The sequence below is a fragment of the Crocodylus porosus genome, unplaced genomic scaffold (assembly GCF_001723895.1).
Source record: "Crocodylus porosus isolate Cpor-Errol unplaced genomic scaffold, CroPor_comp1, whole genome shotgun sequence".
NCBI lineage: Eukaryota > Metazoa > Chordata > Crocodylia > Crocodylidae > Crocodylus > Crocodylus porosus.
The window spans coordinates 849,154-862,811 of record NW_017728909.1 but is presented as its reverse complement, the minus strand read 5'-3'; the positions used below and the strand labels follow the sequence as shown (position 1 = coordinate 862,811).

The 13,658-nt window shown below is 42.8% G+C and overlaps 1 protein-coding gene across 4 annotated transcripts in view; it reads left to right on the top strand.

Annotated features, from left to right (window-relative positions):
- NEDD4L (neural precursor cell expressed, developmentally down-regulated 4-like, E3 ubiquitin protein ligase) overlaps positions 1-13,658 on the top strand; it is a 259,010-nt gene that overhangs the window by 178,585 nt on the left and 66,767 nt on the right. For all 4 annotated transcript variants that reach the window (XM_019531744.1, XM_019531743.1, XM_019531740.1 and 1 more), the window contains 2 exons: positions 1,955-2,131; positions 12,428-12,502. In XM_019531744.1, coding sequence (XP_019387289.1) covers positions 1,955-2,131; positions 12,428-12,502 — 252 coding nt within the window. The remainder of the gene's footprint in view (positions 1-1,954; positions 2,132-12,427; positions 12,503-13,658) is intronic.

The following is a 13,658-nucleotide window of genomic DNA, read 5'->3' as shown; positions in this document are numbered from 1 at the left end:
CACTTGTGCACCCAGGTCTATGGCAGCCAGATGCCAGTAGCCTGAGGGAACGTGGGGGGGTTACTGTCTGCATTGCAGGTAGCAGCAGTGGGGGGTACTGACATTGCACCCTGGTCCAAGTCCCTCCAAGGAGCTGCCAGCCAGCTGCGGGGAGGGGGGATGTGACCTGGTGGCAAGGGGAGAGCTGGAACTAGTTACAGCCCAATTCACTGCTGTCTCCTGCTGTGGCAGCACAGCTGGGGGTGGCATGGCCCTAGGGGGTGGGGGTCAGCACCTGCTGCCCCTGCCTCCAGCCCTGTGCAGGGGCCATGGCTTGCAGGCAGGCTGCAGCTGCAGCTGCAGCAGAGGTGGTGGCAGAGTGAACGATCACAGTGGGTGTACGTGAGCAGATTGCCATGAGCCAGTTGCTGCCTAGGCCCCTGGGCCACATGGCCGGGCCAGACCAGATTGGGTGGCGGCAGTCCATTGCCTTTCCCCACTATGGCCCATGCCCCTGGTCTGCAGTAGCCCACCCTGAGCAGCAGTGGGTAACAAATGCTTCACCTGCACCCGCCGTGATAGTTCGCTCTGCCGCTGCCTTTCCTGGGAGAGGGAGGGGGCGGGGAGCCACACAGCAGATGCAGCCTGTCTGCAAACTTTGGCCTCCCATGCAGAGCTTAAGGCAGGAGGTGGCAGGCACTGCCCCCCACCCACTGGGGCTGTCCCAGCTCTGGGCACGCTGCCTCAGCAGGAGGGAAAAGTGAGTCTGACTGTAACTAGTCCCAGCCTCCCCCTCCTCCCCCTGCAGGCAGGTCACATCCCGCCTCCTCACGCCCTCCCTGCATCCAGCTGGATGCTTCTCAGAGGGACTCAGCCATGGATGCCATATCAGTGCCCCCCACTGCTGCTGGAATGGAGAGATTAACCCCCCACCCCTTCCCCTAGTCTACTGGCATGTGGCTCCCATGGCCCTGGGTTCATGAGCGGAGCCTGTTGGTGCCCACGCTGCCCCCCTACCCAGGTAATGAGGGGATTAAACTCCTGCTTCCCTGCATGCTACCAGGGTCTGGCCCTGACCGTGCTCCTGCTGTCAGCCAGCAAGTGAGGAGGGGTGGAGGTCTGGGGATGCCTGGCAAGGGCTGCTGCCCCCCTCCACCTCCAGGCAAATGCGGGTGGGGTTTTAAACCCTTCCCCAGTCATACTCAGGCCTATGTGGTCCTGGCCACACCTCTCCTCAGCTTAGTTTCCCTCCAGCTGGGCACTTCCTCTATCACCCCCCAGTTTCTGGCCTGAGCCACTGCAGGCACATGCCTGCATTTCCTGAGTCAAAAGTGAATGTCTGTTCACTTGCAAATTGGTTCAGTCTACACAGGTTAGACTAACCTGCAAAGATTGCATCAATTCAGGCTCTGGCTTTTTGAATGTCTGTCTCTAGCCAGTAAGTCTGTATGTTAATCCCATCTCAGTACAGACTGTGGTCATGTTTTAAAACAAACTCAAACAGTAGAAGGAAAAATTAATAAAACTGTAATTCCACTGGGAGTATATTTAATGAAACTTTAATGCCCTTTCATCTACAGTTGATTAGTTTGATTTGTATGTTTACACCCAAACCATGGTTTTTGTAGCACTGTGGGGAATATGGTCACTAGAATAGCTACCACTCTTTTCATTTCTTGTGACCTTTGGCCTCATTGCAGAGGTTGTAGTTGTCCGTCTGTCCGTCCGTCCTTCCTTCTGAAGTCAATTATGCAATATTTAAACAGCAGAACTGACTAGCACATGCTAGTGATATTGTAGGCAGCATTGAAGGTACTCCAGTTTATATGTCTGCTTCATTATTTCCACTGATAGCCCAGTGGAGACTTGTCACAAAGCAATTAAAATGCATGTATTGCTGCAAGAGCATGGGTCAGCTAGGAGAGATCTGCAGTGGTAAATGTTTGCTATCATCTTTTCCTTTCCCTTTTGTCAGCCCTGGGAAACTATTTCAGAGGAAGTGAGTGCAAGTGGAGATTCCTTAAGCCTGTCCTTGCCACCTCCCCCAGCCTCTCCAGTTTCTCGGACCAGTCCCCAGGAGCTGTCTGATGAATTGAACAGAAGGCTCCAGGTCACTCCTGATTCCAATGGGGAACAACTCAGTTCTTTGATAGTAAGTATTGTGCTCACTAGATACACTACTGAACAGACCTCTGTGACTGTGTGTCTGATACAGTGTCTGACTGTCTGAATCATCCATGTATATGGGCAGTTGTTTTTGGTGGCACTATGAATATAGTAATTCATATTTGTAGGCTGGGATTCTTTTTTTTTTTTTTTTTGGTAACTTCAACCTTGTCCCGTAATTTGATATTTGAGGTTGAACAAGGACAGGATTATTTTATTAATTACGTATCTATGCTTTCTATACTGTAGTATACAGTACTAAACAGTTGTAATTTTTTAAAGCAGAGTTTGGATCACCCAGTGTTTCATAAACAGTGGCTGAAATTCTATTTCCATTGAAGTCAGTGGGAGATTGGATTGAATTCTTAAAGTAAAACATTTTGAAGTCTTATTTAGTTTTCACTGTTAATTCTTTGCTGTTCAGTTAAAAAGAGCTTTGTTGGTTTTGCTTACCAGTTGTCATGCATCTGCAAGATACAGCAATATTGATTTGAATTTCAGTGCTACAGTGTAATGTTTGTTTAGCTTACAGAGTGCGGTGCTTTGTTTCCGTCTTTCTTGCTATTGTGTGTTGTGTTTTCATTAACATTTTGCAAATGAACACAGAAATCTTTCTGTTTATCCTAAGTTTTTACTTGCCCTAAACTTTAATAGTAAACTGTTCTTTAAAATTGACTGTCCAATGTATGTGGTTAGAATTTCACCATTCAAAATACCACTAACAAGAAAATGACTAACTTGCCTTCTTTCATTTTGGTTTAACTTTCTTTTCTCTGAGTAAAATGTGGCAAAACTACTACAGTTAAAATCACACTGCTTGTTTTTTTTCCAAAAAAAGTATTATGCTTCTGATGAATTTTATCGTTTTGCTTTACTTGAGATCAACAATTTGCAAAAAATCTGTCTCTTGGAAGTGTCTTAGCTTGATCATACAATTACAACAGCAGTTGTTTTATGAATACAGTTCCCTGTATGTGCGTGTATATTTTATCAAAAGTATTATTCTCTTGACAAAGACCCCACAATTGAACTGGATCAAATATCAAAAGGCTTATAAAAGAATATGATTGTAGCTATTTAGTTGTGGTAGAATCTTCAGGTAATTTGAAGCAGTCAGTCAAGGTTTTATAAGCCCTGTGTGTATGTTCTCTCTCCTCATTAGGATGAGAAGTTACAACTTGTATTTGTAATATCCTGTAATCAAGGAAGACTGATATCATAGAAGAGAAGAGAGATATGATTGCAGGCTTAGGCATGTCTTATATCTCTGATAAAAAAAAAAAAACAATTGCAAATATTGAATGGAACATAGGAGGCTGAACATTTTGCAGTCTAATGAGACATCTTATCAAGGTACCTTTGTTCAGGAGATAAGGAGTCTAAATTTGGCTGTGTTCAGCTTAACTATGATTTTTATAAAATAAAGTAACTGTAAGGTATGCTCATAAATCCTGTTCAGTTGATGTCTTACAATGATCACCTGCAGACTAGCCCAGTAAACTATAACCTCAATAAAAAAGAAAAGAAAGAAAGAGCTGAATGGGTAAGACCTCTATGCTTGTATGAATACCCACGGACTTGAGTGGTCCTCCAGAAGGGTCCACCAACATTGGACCAATTTCAGGAACAGGACCTAGCATCGTTTACTTTACAAAAAAATACCAGAGCTGGGAATTTGTCTTCATTAAGATACCTAAGAAATAATATTTTGCTGTAAACTAGCTAATTTACAGAGCCACTAGGTGATTTCTTTTGCATATAATTGCAATCATAATTATAATCAGAGCACTTTTCAGAGTAAGAAAACACATTGAATCATTAAATATATATGTATGTGTATAGAAGCTCTTTTATCATGCGATACATAAATATGTCTGTGTAACACTGTATATACATCTGTGTAAGGCTGCACCTCAAGTTGCTAATCTTGATCACATTATTTGTGAAGCAAGTCTTGTCTCACACATCTTGGGTGTATAACGAGTTTATATTTCTTAAAGTCGCTGATCTTTCAGTAGTGTGCGCTGTTGAGCCCAATACTTTTAATCTAACCAAATATGGACCTTATGGGGGAGGGTTGAAGATTCTAAGACGCTCCTCATTATTTTGCTTCCTGCTATTTTTTGTGTTACTGTAGCGCATAGGAGGGCCATTCTGAGCCATTCTTTAAATAGGCGAGAGAGTTTCTATAATTTTAGTGCATTCCAATTCACACTTTATTTCTTATACTCTTCTAAATAGGAAATAAAATAAAATACCTAAAGTAATGTGAGTGCAAAAAATAGAAAACTCCTAAAGGATGATCTATATATATGTGGAACTTGCAGCCCCATTCAGACTGTATAGAAAAGCAATGCATGTAGTAAGCAGCTGACATGAAAGCAGTGCTTGTCAGCAAAATTAATTGTGCAAATCAGAAGTCTGTTTTGAAGGGGGGGAGTTACCGATGCTAGAAAGGAAGAGTACAGCTGATTGATTTTTTTTTTTTTTCCATCTTGTGGGATTTCTGATGAGAGTAACAAAAAAAAAAGTTATCATTGATTTTAGGCCAAATGCCTCCCAAATGTCCTATGAAACTAATACAGTATGTGATTCTGTTTTAATATAGAGGAAAGTTTTATCTTTTTTAGTTAGCAGGTACGGTTCCTAAAGAGGGAAGCTGAATCCTTGCAACTCATGGTTGGAAATGGCTCATTGAGTTCCATCCTAAATATAAGGGAGATAGGAGGGACTCTGCGAAGAGAGGGGGGATGAGACCAAGTAAGCCTTGCAGGAGCCAAACCTAAGGGGAAGGCTTGGACTGTGATTTGTGTTTCATTTTCAGGTAGTGTATTAATAGAGCCAATCTTTCTGAAGGTGTTAGCTTCTCTAGGGAGCAGAATGAAAATGCCACATGTTCACACTTTCATTTGAGGATGGACCATTGTGAGCGGGGGTCCAAATTAGCATGTATTTGAAAGGACTAAGAGAATGAGCCCTTAGGGCTCACCAGCGAACTGCTCCCTCAGTCTCCTCCCTGCTTTCATCCTTCACTTCCAGCGACTGCAAACGGGGGCCCATGGTAAAGTAAATGAAGGTGGGAAAGTGGAACCTTTGGGCCCTTGGTACTGCAACACAGCCCAGGATGCATGCTGGGTAACTTTCTAAATAAGTCCTGTCTTGAGCCAGTAAGTGCACATGTCCTGCAGGTTTTTGTGTACATTCGGCAAAGCTGTTTTCTTTTTTAGTCATTTTTTACTTGCATACTACAAAATAATTAGTAATATTAAAGTACTCTGACATACCCCCAAGCTTCCCCAACCCCTCACCCCGCCCCCAAGCTTAATGATATAAGATGGCTATCACAAGAATATTGGTATGATAAGGCATAGATTAAATTCAGTATCCAACAAATGCTTATTTGTTCTGCTTCCTTTGTTCTTCAGTCTTCTCAATCAGTTGAAATAGTCATATTGCTACCAAAGGAAACCAATATAAGCTGTTAGGAGTCAACTGTTGTTGACATGATTTTGTAGCAGTACAAGTGTTGCAAAACCACTTCAGCTTTCACCTGGCTTCATTCAGAGTCAAAGTTGGAGTGAAGTAGATCCTGTAGCACTACAAGATCATACAGAGGGAACAGCTACAGTGTAGTGGCTGATGCATGCATCAGTTTTCCCCCTTCCCTCGAAAGCAGCTACAGAGTGCGTTGGCCCACATGCTTAGTCTTTCTTCCTTTCTCCTTCCACCTTTGATTTGTTAGAAGACTCTTGGTATAATATCTCTCCTTTACTTCTCTTCACTATTCCTTTACTGATCTTTGTGGGTGAAATGACAGGCTCTTTGGATAAAGGGAGAACTATGGGTTTGGTATGCCTTGCCTTTAGGCAGGCTTTTGACATGGTCTTCTATGACATTCTCATTAACAAGAGAAAGAAACGGAAGCTAAATGCAAGTATTGTAAGGTGGATATTTAACGGGTTGGATCATCCTACTCGGTGAGTAATCCTTAATGGCTAAATGTCTAGTTGGGGGGCAGTGTCAGTGGGGCTCCCCAGGGGTCTGTCCTGGGTCTGGTACTGCTTGATATCTACATTTAATTATTTGAACAATGGGATTGAGTGCTTAGTAGATTTGTGGATGACACCAAGTTGGGTGGAATTGCAGACACTCCAGAGGGCAGGACTAGAATCCAGAATGACCTGGTCAGCCTGATGAAATAGTCCTCAGTCAAAGAGATGAGATTCAACAAGGACAAGTACCAAATCCTGCACTTGGGATGATGATCTCACAAGTTTTCTTCCAGCCCTAAACTTCTATGAATCTGTGAAATACTTGCATGCACAAATGCAGCCTGGAGAATGACTGGCTAGACTGCAGTATTGCAAAGGAGGAGTGGGGGTTACAGTGGACCATAAGTTGACTGTGAGCCAACAGTGTGCTCATCTGGCAAAAAAACCCAACGTATTACTGGGTTGTGTCGCTTGCAGATCAAGGGAAAGATTCTTGTGCTCTGTTCATCACTGTGTCCCGTTCTGGACTTTACACTTCAAAAAGAGGTGGACAGTTTAAAAACATGTCCAAAGCAGGACAACAGAAATGATCAGAGGCTCAGGAGATGAGACTTATAAGGAAAGGCTGAAATAATGTGGGTTATTTAGCCTAGAGAAGAGAAGGCTGAGGTGGGATTTGATAAATCTAAAAGTACCTGAAGGGTGATTTATAGAAAGGATGGAGATGGGCTTTTCTCTCTGGCTGTAGGGTAGAGAACTAAGACCAATGGTCTCAAAGTATGGCAGGGGTAAGGAACTAGAAACCACCTCCCTTGCCTCCCCCCCACCCTTTTAAGAATTGAGCATTCACACTGATATTAAGAAGGTCCCGAAATGAAAAGTAGTACAGGAGATGGCATTGGTCCTGTGGTCTTTGAGTCTCAAAAAACAGCTCCAGCTATTTAGATAAATGCCTACCCACAAGTGTCTGGACATACAGGTAGATCCCTGCCAGGTGGTGGGTACTAACCTTTTCTTACCCTCACTCAGTTAATGTGCAATAAAATCTAAGTCCCTTATCAGTATTTCATTATGCCATATGCTGTACTAACAAGTCACATGGTTTATTACAAGTCTTATGACTTTTTGTGTCAAGTCATTTAAGTGAGAATTTCAGCTTTCAAATAAAAAAATTTTTATGATTAAAGAGAAAAGCATAAAAAATGGAGTCAAACTAAGGCCAACAACTTGGAATCCTGAAGGCAATTTAGGAACATTTATTTTTCAAGAAAATCCTTAGTTTTAAGTTAATCTTAAAGCCTTGCTTCATAAGTTTTGAATAGATGCCTTATTTGAATGAGATGGGCAATACTCTGCTTTGCAGTAATGAGAACTAATACATAGCATGGCCACTAGAGACATGTTATTACTGTGATTTATCAGAATAAAGTTTGATTTTAAGAAGATGTTAATCTCAGTCTTCACCTAGGAAGCTGAGTAATTCAGATGCCTCTCTTCAGTGATAAAATCTAAGTTAAGATAAATAATTTAGAATTTTGCATGGACAAGTAGGTATCGTCTTTCTGGCATAAGTGCTGGACAGACTATAGATTGCAATATTGAGGGTTCGACCTCTTGGTGGTCCAGAAATCATGGAGACAGAAGTTTCTTAACATCAGAAGTGCTCTTTCCCTGGTCAACAGTTAAGAAATTGTGGCAGTGCACTTAGTCTTCTCTGCATTCGTGTTTGTACTCCCTAAGCTCAGTGTGCTGTGCTGTACTCTTCCAGGGTACTTCATAGACAGGGAATATAAGACTATAAACAGAGTTCATTGAAAAGCAAGTGGTTTTTGGTTTGGTTTTTTGGGGGGGTTTTTTTTGGGGGGGGAGCTTTTGTGGCATCTTTCCCTGGAGCAACTATAGTTGTGGGGGAGGTCAGACAACAGAAGAGCTGGAGCTGGGCATTTTGGCACCCAGTGCAAGTCGCATAGAGGGCAAATTATCCCAGATGTGCTACAGGTTTTTTTTAAATAAGACACTTGTTTGTATATGATATAATAACAATAGAAAAGAGCATGGACCAAATTAGTGTAAAAAAGAGAGGATCACAAGTTTGCTAAATTGTTGCATGTAGCAGCATGTATCAACATAGAATGCCATGTATGAAAAGACGAGGTTCTTTAGGTAAATCCAGTATCTTTTTTAGACCAACTCAGAGAGTTGGAAAAATTCTTCTTTGCAAGCTTTTAAGTACAGATACCCTTTGCCAGACTGAGGAAGTGTCTGCAGGTGGTCTGTGCTCTTCCTGGATGGAGTGGTAAAGCAGCCAGAGGCCAGTATGTATGCAAGAAAGCCAGTCATTTTAAATGTAAATTGAGATGGTCAGTAGGTGAGAGACAGGTTGGTGGGGGAGGGGGAAGGGATTGTAATGTTTTGCAATGGATACAAAAAACAAGGATTTAATATAGACATTGGATTTATGACCCATTACAACCTGCCTGATATCTGACTGCCTTTAGCTGACCACCTGCATTCCTTCACACTTTTCCCTACCTCTTTCCCCACTCCTATCTCTACCCTTTGTCTTCCAAACTTGCACTCATCTGCATGCCACAGACTTCTTCTTTATTTCAGCTTCTTTTCCAACTTGGAGAACTCAGAACAACAGCAGAGTCTCCCAATGCCTGAAGAAGGGTGTTTGTGCCCGAAAGCTTGCAAAGAACTTTCCCCCAACTATTTAGTTGGATAATAAAAGATTTCACATCTACCCAAAAAACCTTGCCTGCCTGTGTCCTTAGACCAACATGGCTACAACCAACAACCCTGCAACATGTACAGAAAGAAGCACTAGAAAGCTCGCAACCGAAATGGCACTCTCTTGTTTTCAAATAAATAAACTATAATTAATTCATGAAACAAGCCCCTTCTCAAGTTAAAAACAACATTTATTAAAACATTACCCCAAATTAATATAAATTCTAGAGTTTTCAAGAAAGCCTGGGGTTAAAGACAAATTTTCAGATTCTCTAGGATCCTTATGAAATCCTGTGCCAGTAGACATCTTCTTTAAATATGAACTTGCTTTGCCTTTAACATAGCAAATTTGTCAATTAAGGAATCATAGTTTAGGAGATTCACTGTATGTTACTCAGTTGACAGGATTTCTGGTCAGATAATCTTTCTTGTCCAATCAGAGACCTTAGGTAGTTTTAAACTAATTTTAAATCACTGAAGCTGAGCTTGGCAGTTGATATCTGGCTACATCAAGCAGCCTTACATACCTTGGCCTTGCCACCTTTAAGATACTAGCAGTCTGGTTGTCCTGCTGCCAAAAGCTGGAAGAACCAAGGATTTGGAACGTGACTCTTTGGAAAAAATTTTCTTACCTGGTTCTTGGCACCACAGAACAGTTGAGCTCAAGGGGAGCCCAGCAAGCTAAACAGCTTATCACAAGTTGCCATTTCTTTCTCCCTTGCTCTTTTTAAAATAATCTGCAAATCAGAAAATAATTCATCTCAGGAACCAGGTGTCAACATCATGTGGTCAAATGTTGCCAATAGCATTCTGGTCTGCTGAGCTGAAAGCATCTTTTTTTTTCACAGAAAGAACCAAAAGGTGGCCCTTTGATTGTCAAGCAGAATTGCTGCTGGCTGCAGGTGGTTCAGACTGACAGCCCCCAGGTTAGATAGCTCATGCCCTTCTCCCAAACCACTTCTGAGGAGAAACCACTTATGGGGCTGGGCTTTTCTGTGGGGTGACCCTGCACTCTATGTAAGTGGGACAGCCCTATTCTCAAAATCTGACCTAGTGAAGGAGAAGTTCCTGGACAGAGAAAGTGAGGAGGCTCTTGGGACTGGTGTTTCAGCCCAGCCACACCCCAGGACCTCCCACCCTCTGCCCCGGTGCAAGGGCATCACATCCTGCCCCAGTCTATGGCTGAAAGGTCTCTCTCATTGTGGGCTGTGTCCAGGGGCCTTTGCTGACTCCATCATCTCTGTGTTTGGAGCTGCCAGGGAAACATGAGGCTCATTCACTTGGTCCATCCATACACGTGGCAGGGAGACCCAGTGCCTCCCACCCAGCTGAACCAGGCAGGTTTCTGCACCCTGAGCCCTACCCTGGAAGCTAAGTTCATCCCTGCCCCGGCCCATGCTCTGTCCAGTGGTCCAGGGCCAGCCAATGTCTGTAGTATAGCCCATGTACAGAAGGGGATGGGAGTTAGAGATAGGGAGCCCAAGATGAGGGCCAGCAAGAACCCCTGCACAAAGAATGGCCAAGAGAAGACAAGCTGAACTCTTGGAGGAGGGTCCAAGCTATGGGAGCAGGCCCATTTCAGCCAGTGGGAGCACATCAGTTCCCCCTGCTACCTGTGGTGGTGGGTGAAAGCAAATGAGCCCCACGTGTTGCCCCCCGCCCCATACCCTCCAGAGCTCTGGGCATTGGGGCACAGGGATAGGACAGAGTCTATACAACTTAACCGAGGTTCCCCTGCTGGGGCCAATTTGTCCAGAAGTATGTTTTTACAGTAGGTCATACACGAGTAACTAAACATCACTTCCATTTGCTTTAGGAACACCCCCTCCCACCCCTACTCCCAATTCAAGGGTGCCCAGCATCAGTGTAGCCTTGTCACTGCCATTAATATAGTACTGAAAACAACTTTTCCTTGGCTATTATGGCTACAGCAGCACTGCAACTTGACTAGAGCTTGTTGGGATTGGTGATCCTTATCTTAAAAATAACTATAAATAAATGAACTACTTCTTTAAGACAAAAGGTTAGCATGACAGTGCAAGGTGAAGGTCATTTGTGCTGACTGAAGATAAGAATATCACTACTTCTACCAAGTTCTGCAGCAGCTGATAAAAGCATAGAAGAAAACCTTCTTCTAAGAGAAAGTGCAGCACGCACGCAGGAAAAACACATGCTTAATAACACCATTTACAGCATCTCCTGTATCATTTTTATTACAAGTAGTATGGTTGTTGGTACAATTTAAACAGAAAGATAGAGGATTAAGAGTAATAGTCCCCCAATCCCCATAATTAGTGGGTGTTCGGGTTTGTGTCACTTACATATTACCAGTAAGTGCACTTCCATTAGTCATTAACTGCTGATTGTACATTTCAAACCTGTGTATGTTCTTAAAGCTAGTGTCTATTAAGGAATTGATTCTCAGGAATATATGTAAAAATATGTTGGTTTTGCCAACCCAGGACACCAGCAAAGCCCTGCCATGGCCAGTATCCCAGTTTATGTTCTGCAGCAGAGGTTGCAGCCTCTTGTCATGTGACACAGAAACATCTTGCATGCATAATCGTGCCTGAAGGATAGTAGAATTTTTCCATTCCCTTCTATGGACAGTAAATGTTCGTTGCTACAGAGGGCTTTATGCAGGCAATCTCCAGAAGGGAGAGGCAACTTTTCAGGGGCAGCACTGCAGACATTCGTGCTTTCTTATACAGTAGAGAGCTGATTATCTGGAAGCTGAGTTATGTGAAAGTCAGTTCACCAAAGGTTTTATAGTAACAAAAGCATCCAGCCACAGTTGGGTTTTGCTGGTTGATGAGACAACTGTATGTTGTTTATTTAATAATGCTTTGAGAGTTTAAAATGTTACACGGTAACATTTTTTATTTCTTTTTGCTTTTCAATATTTGCTGCATAATAATTAAAATATAGTTTGTAGCATTTCATGCTGCGCTGTTTGAGTTTCTAGAGGAATTGATTATCTGGAATGATAGTGGCACTAATTATTCCAGATAATCAACTTTCTACTGTATTTGGTATTTTTACTCCCATAGTCCCTGAGCTGTCTTTTTGGAGCTACTTGATGTCAGAGGCATTGTGATACTTTTCACTCATTATTCACTTTAGGTATGTCCCCTTTTCCCCAAATCCCAGCCCCCCCCAAACACACTTTTTACAGGGCTGTTGAATCTGCTCAGCATTTTCCCAGAGAAGTAGAGGAGCATCCAGCTCCTCCATCCTTTGAAGTATGTTGGTAAAACTGGACTATTAAAGATGAGAGTATAAGATGTATAGCTGACTACTTTCCTTTCCCATTTAATCCAAAACAAGGTAAAAAAGAGACAGCTGAGGATTGGAATGCCAAGGATTTAAGAGAAACCTGCTCTTGACTGCTTGCCAAGGTTTTATAGATACATAAAGGAGAGAGAGGTTGCAAGATGAGGATTATTTATTTCTCCTGCAGGAAAAATCTTGAAAACTAGAAATGAAAGCAATTAACTCCTATGTTGAAGGTAGTGTAATTGAGAACATTTTTCCTTTTTTTTTTTTTTTTTTTTCAGCAAAGAGATCCCTCATCAAGATTAAGGTCTTGCAGCGTAACAGATGCAGTTGCTGAACAGTCTCAATTATCACTGGTAAACAAAAGCTAATTTTTATCTATCTTCTCCTATATTCTGGTTTTAAAAACTCTGCTTCTGAACGGTACCTTTTCCTGTGGTGATGGATTTAGCTGTTTATCATTTAACTTGTACAATATACATTTCCCAAACTGTAGCTGATACCAAATTAACATCACAATGCACAGAACCACATACTCATTTTTACAAAAGTTATAGGAAAGATGATTAATCCAGTGGATGAAATACTACTGCACTGAAGTCGGTGGGAATATGCATCTAATTCTGCCTGTTTACGCTTGTCAGATCTAAAATTAGTATAACTGAAGGAATCTTTCCTAATATTTTTTTTAAAAGTAAGGTTTGTTAGGGAATTTCTTTTAGAAACATGATCCCTATCCTATTAGTAAGGTGACCATATTACTTCTAAGGAAATCTGGGACACTGCCCCCCTTCCTCTCTCACGTCAGCAGCACTGCTGCAGGCTGTGGCATTCTACCGTGGTGCCTGCCACCCACGTGACTGGCATACCATGCCGCTCTGCCTCCCCATTAGACTGTGCCCCATGCCTCTGCGATTCTGGGACTTCGGTTTTAATTTTCCCCAACCAGCAGGGACTGGCTTATAAAATCCAGGACAGTCCCAGCCAAACCAGGACATATGATCACCCTACCTACTAGGAACCATAACTACAGCAACACTAGGACTCTTCAAAAATAAATTAATGTTGGCATCAAGACAGTTATGCTTAAGTATTCATGTAGTTGCATATCTAGAGTGGGGCAAAATCAGTGAATTTTTTTCCTTGAAATTTGAAAGGTGAGGGTATATTTTGAAACAAGTGTACATTAGGGCTCTGCAAAGCTTCGGGTGCTGATTCGATTTGGAGGAGATTCGGCCTGATTCGGTGGCTGAATCTCCAAATCTGAAATGAATCGGGACCAGTAAAAAGGTCCAAATCAATTTGAAGCTCTCTGAATCTTCGGAATAGATTCAGAGAGCTTCAATGATTTGGGCAGTCCCCGCACGCTGCAGCAGGGACCCGGAGCCGGATTCCATGCCAGTAAGTAGGGGGTGGGGCAGCGGGGACTGGAGGAGCGGGGAGGGGCTGTGGGGGCACCCCTGCCAGGCCCCATCCCCTGCCTGCTCCCCCAGCCCCCCACGACCACCGCCC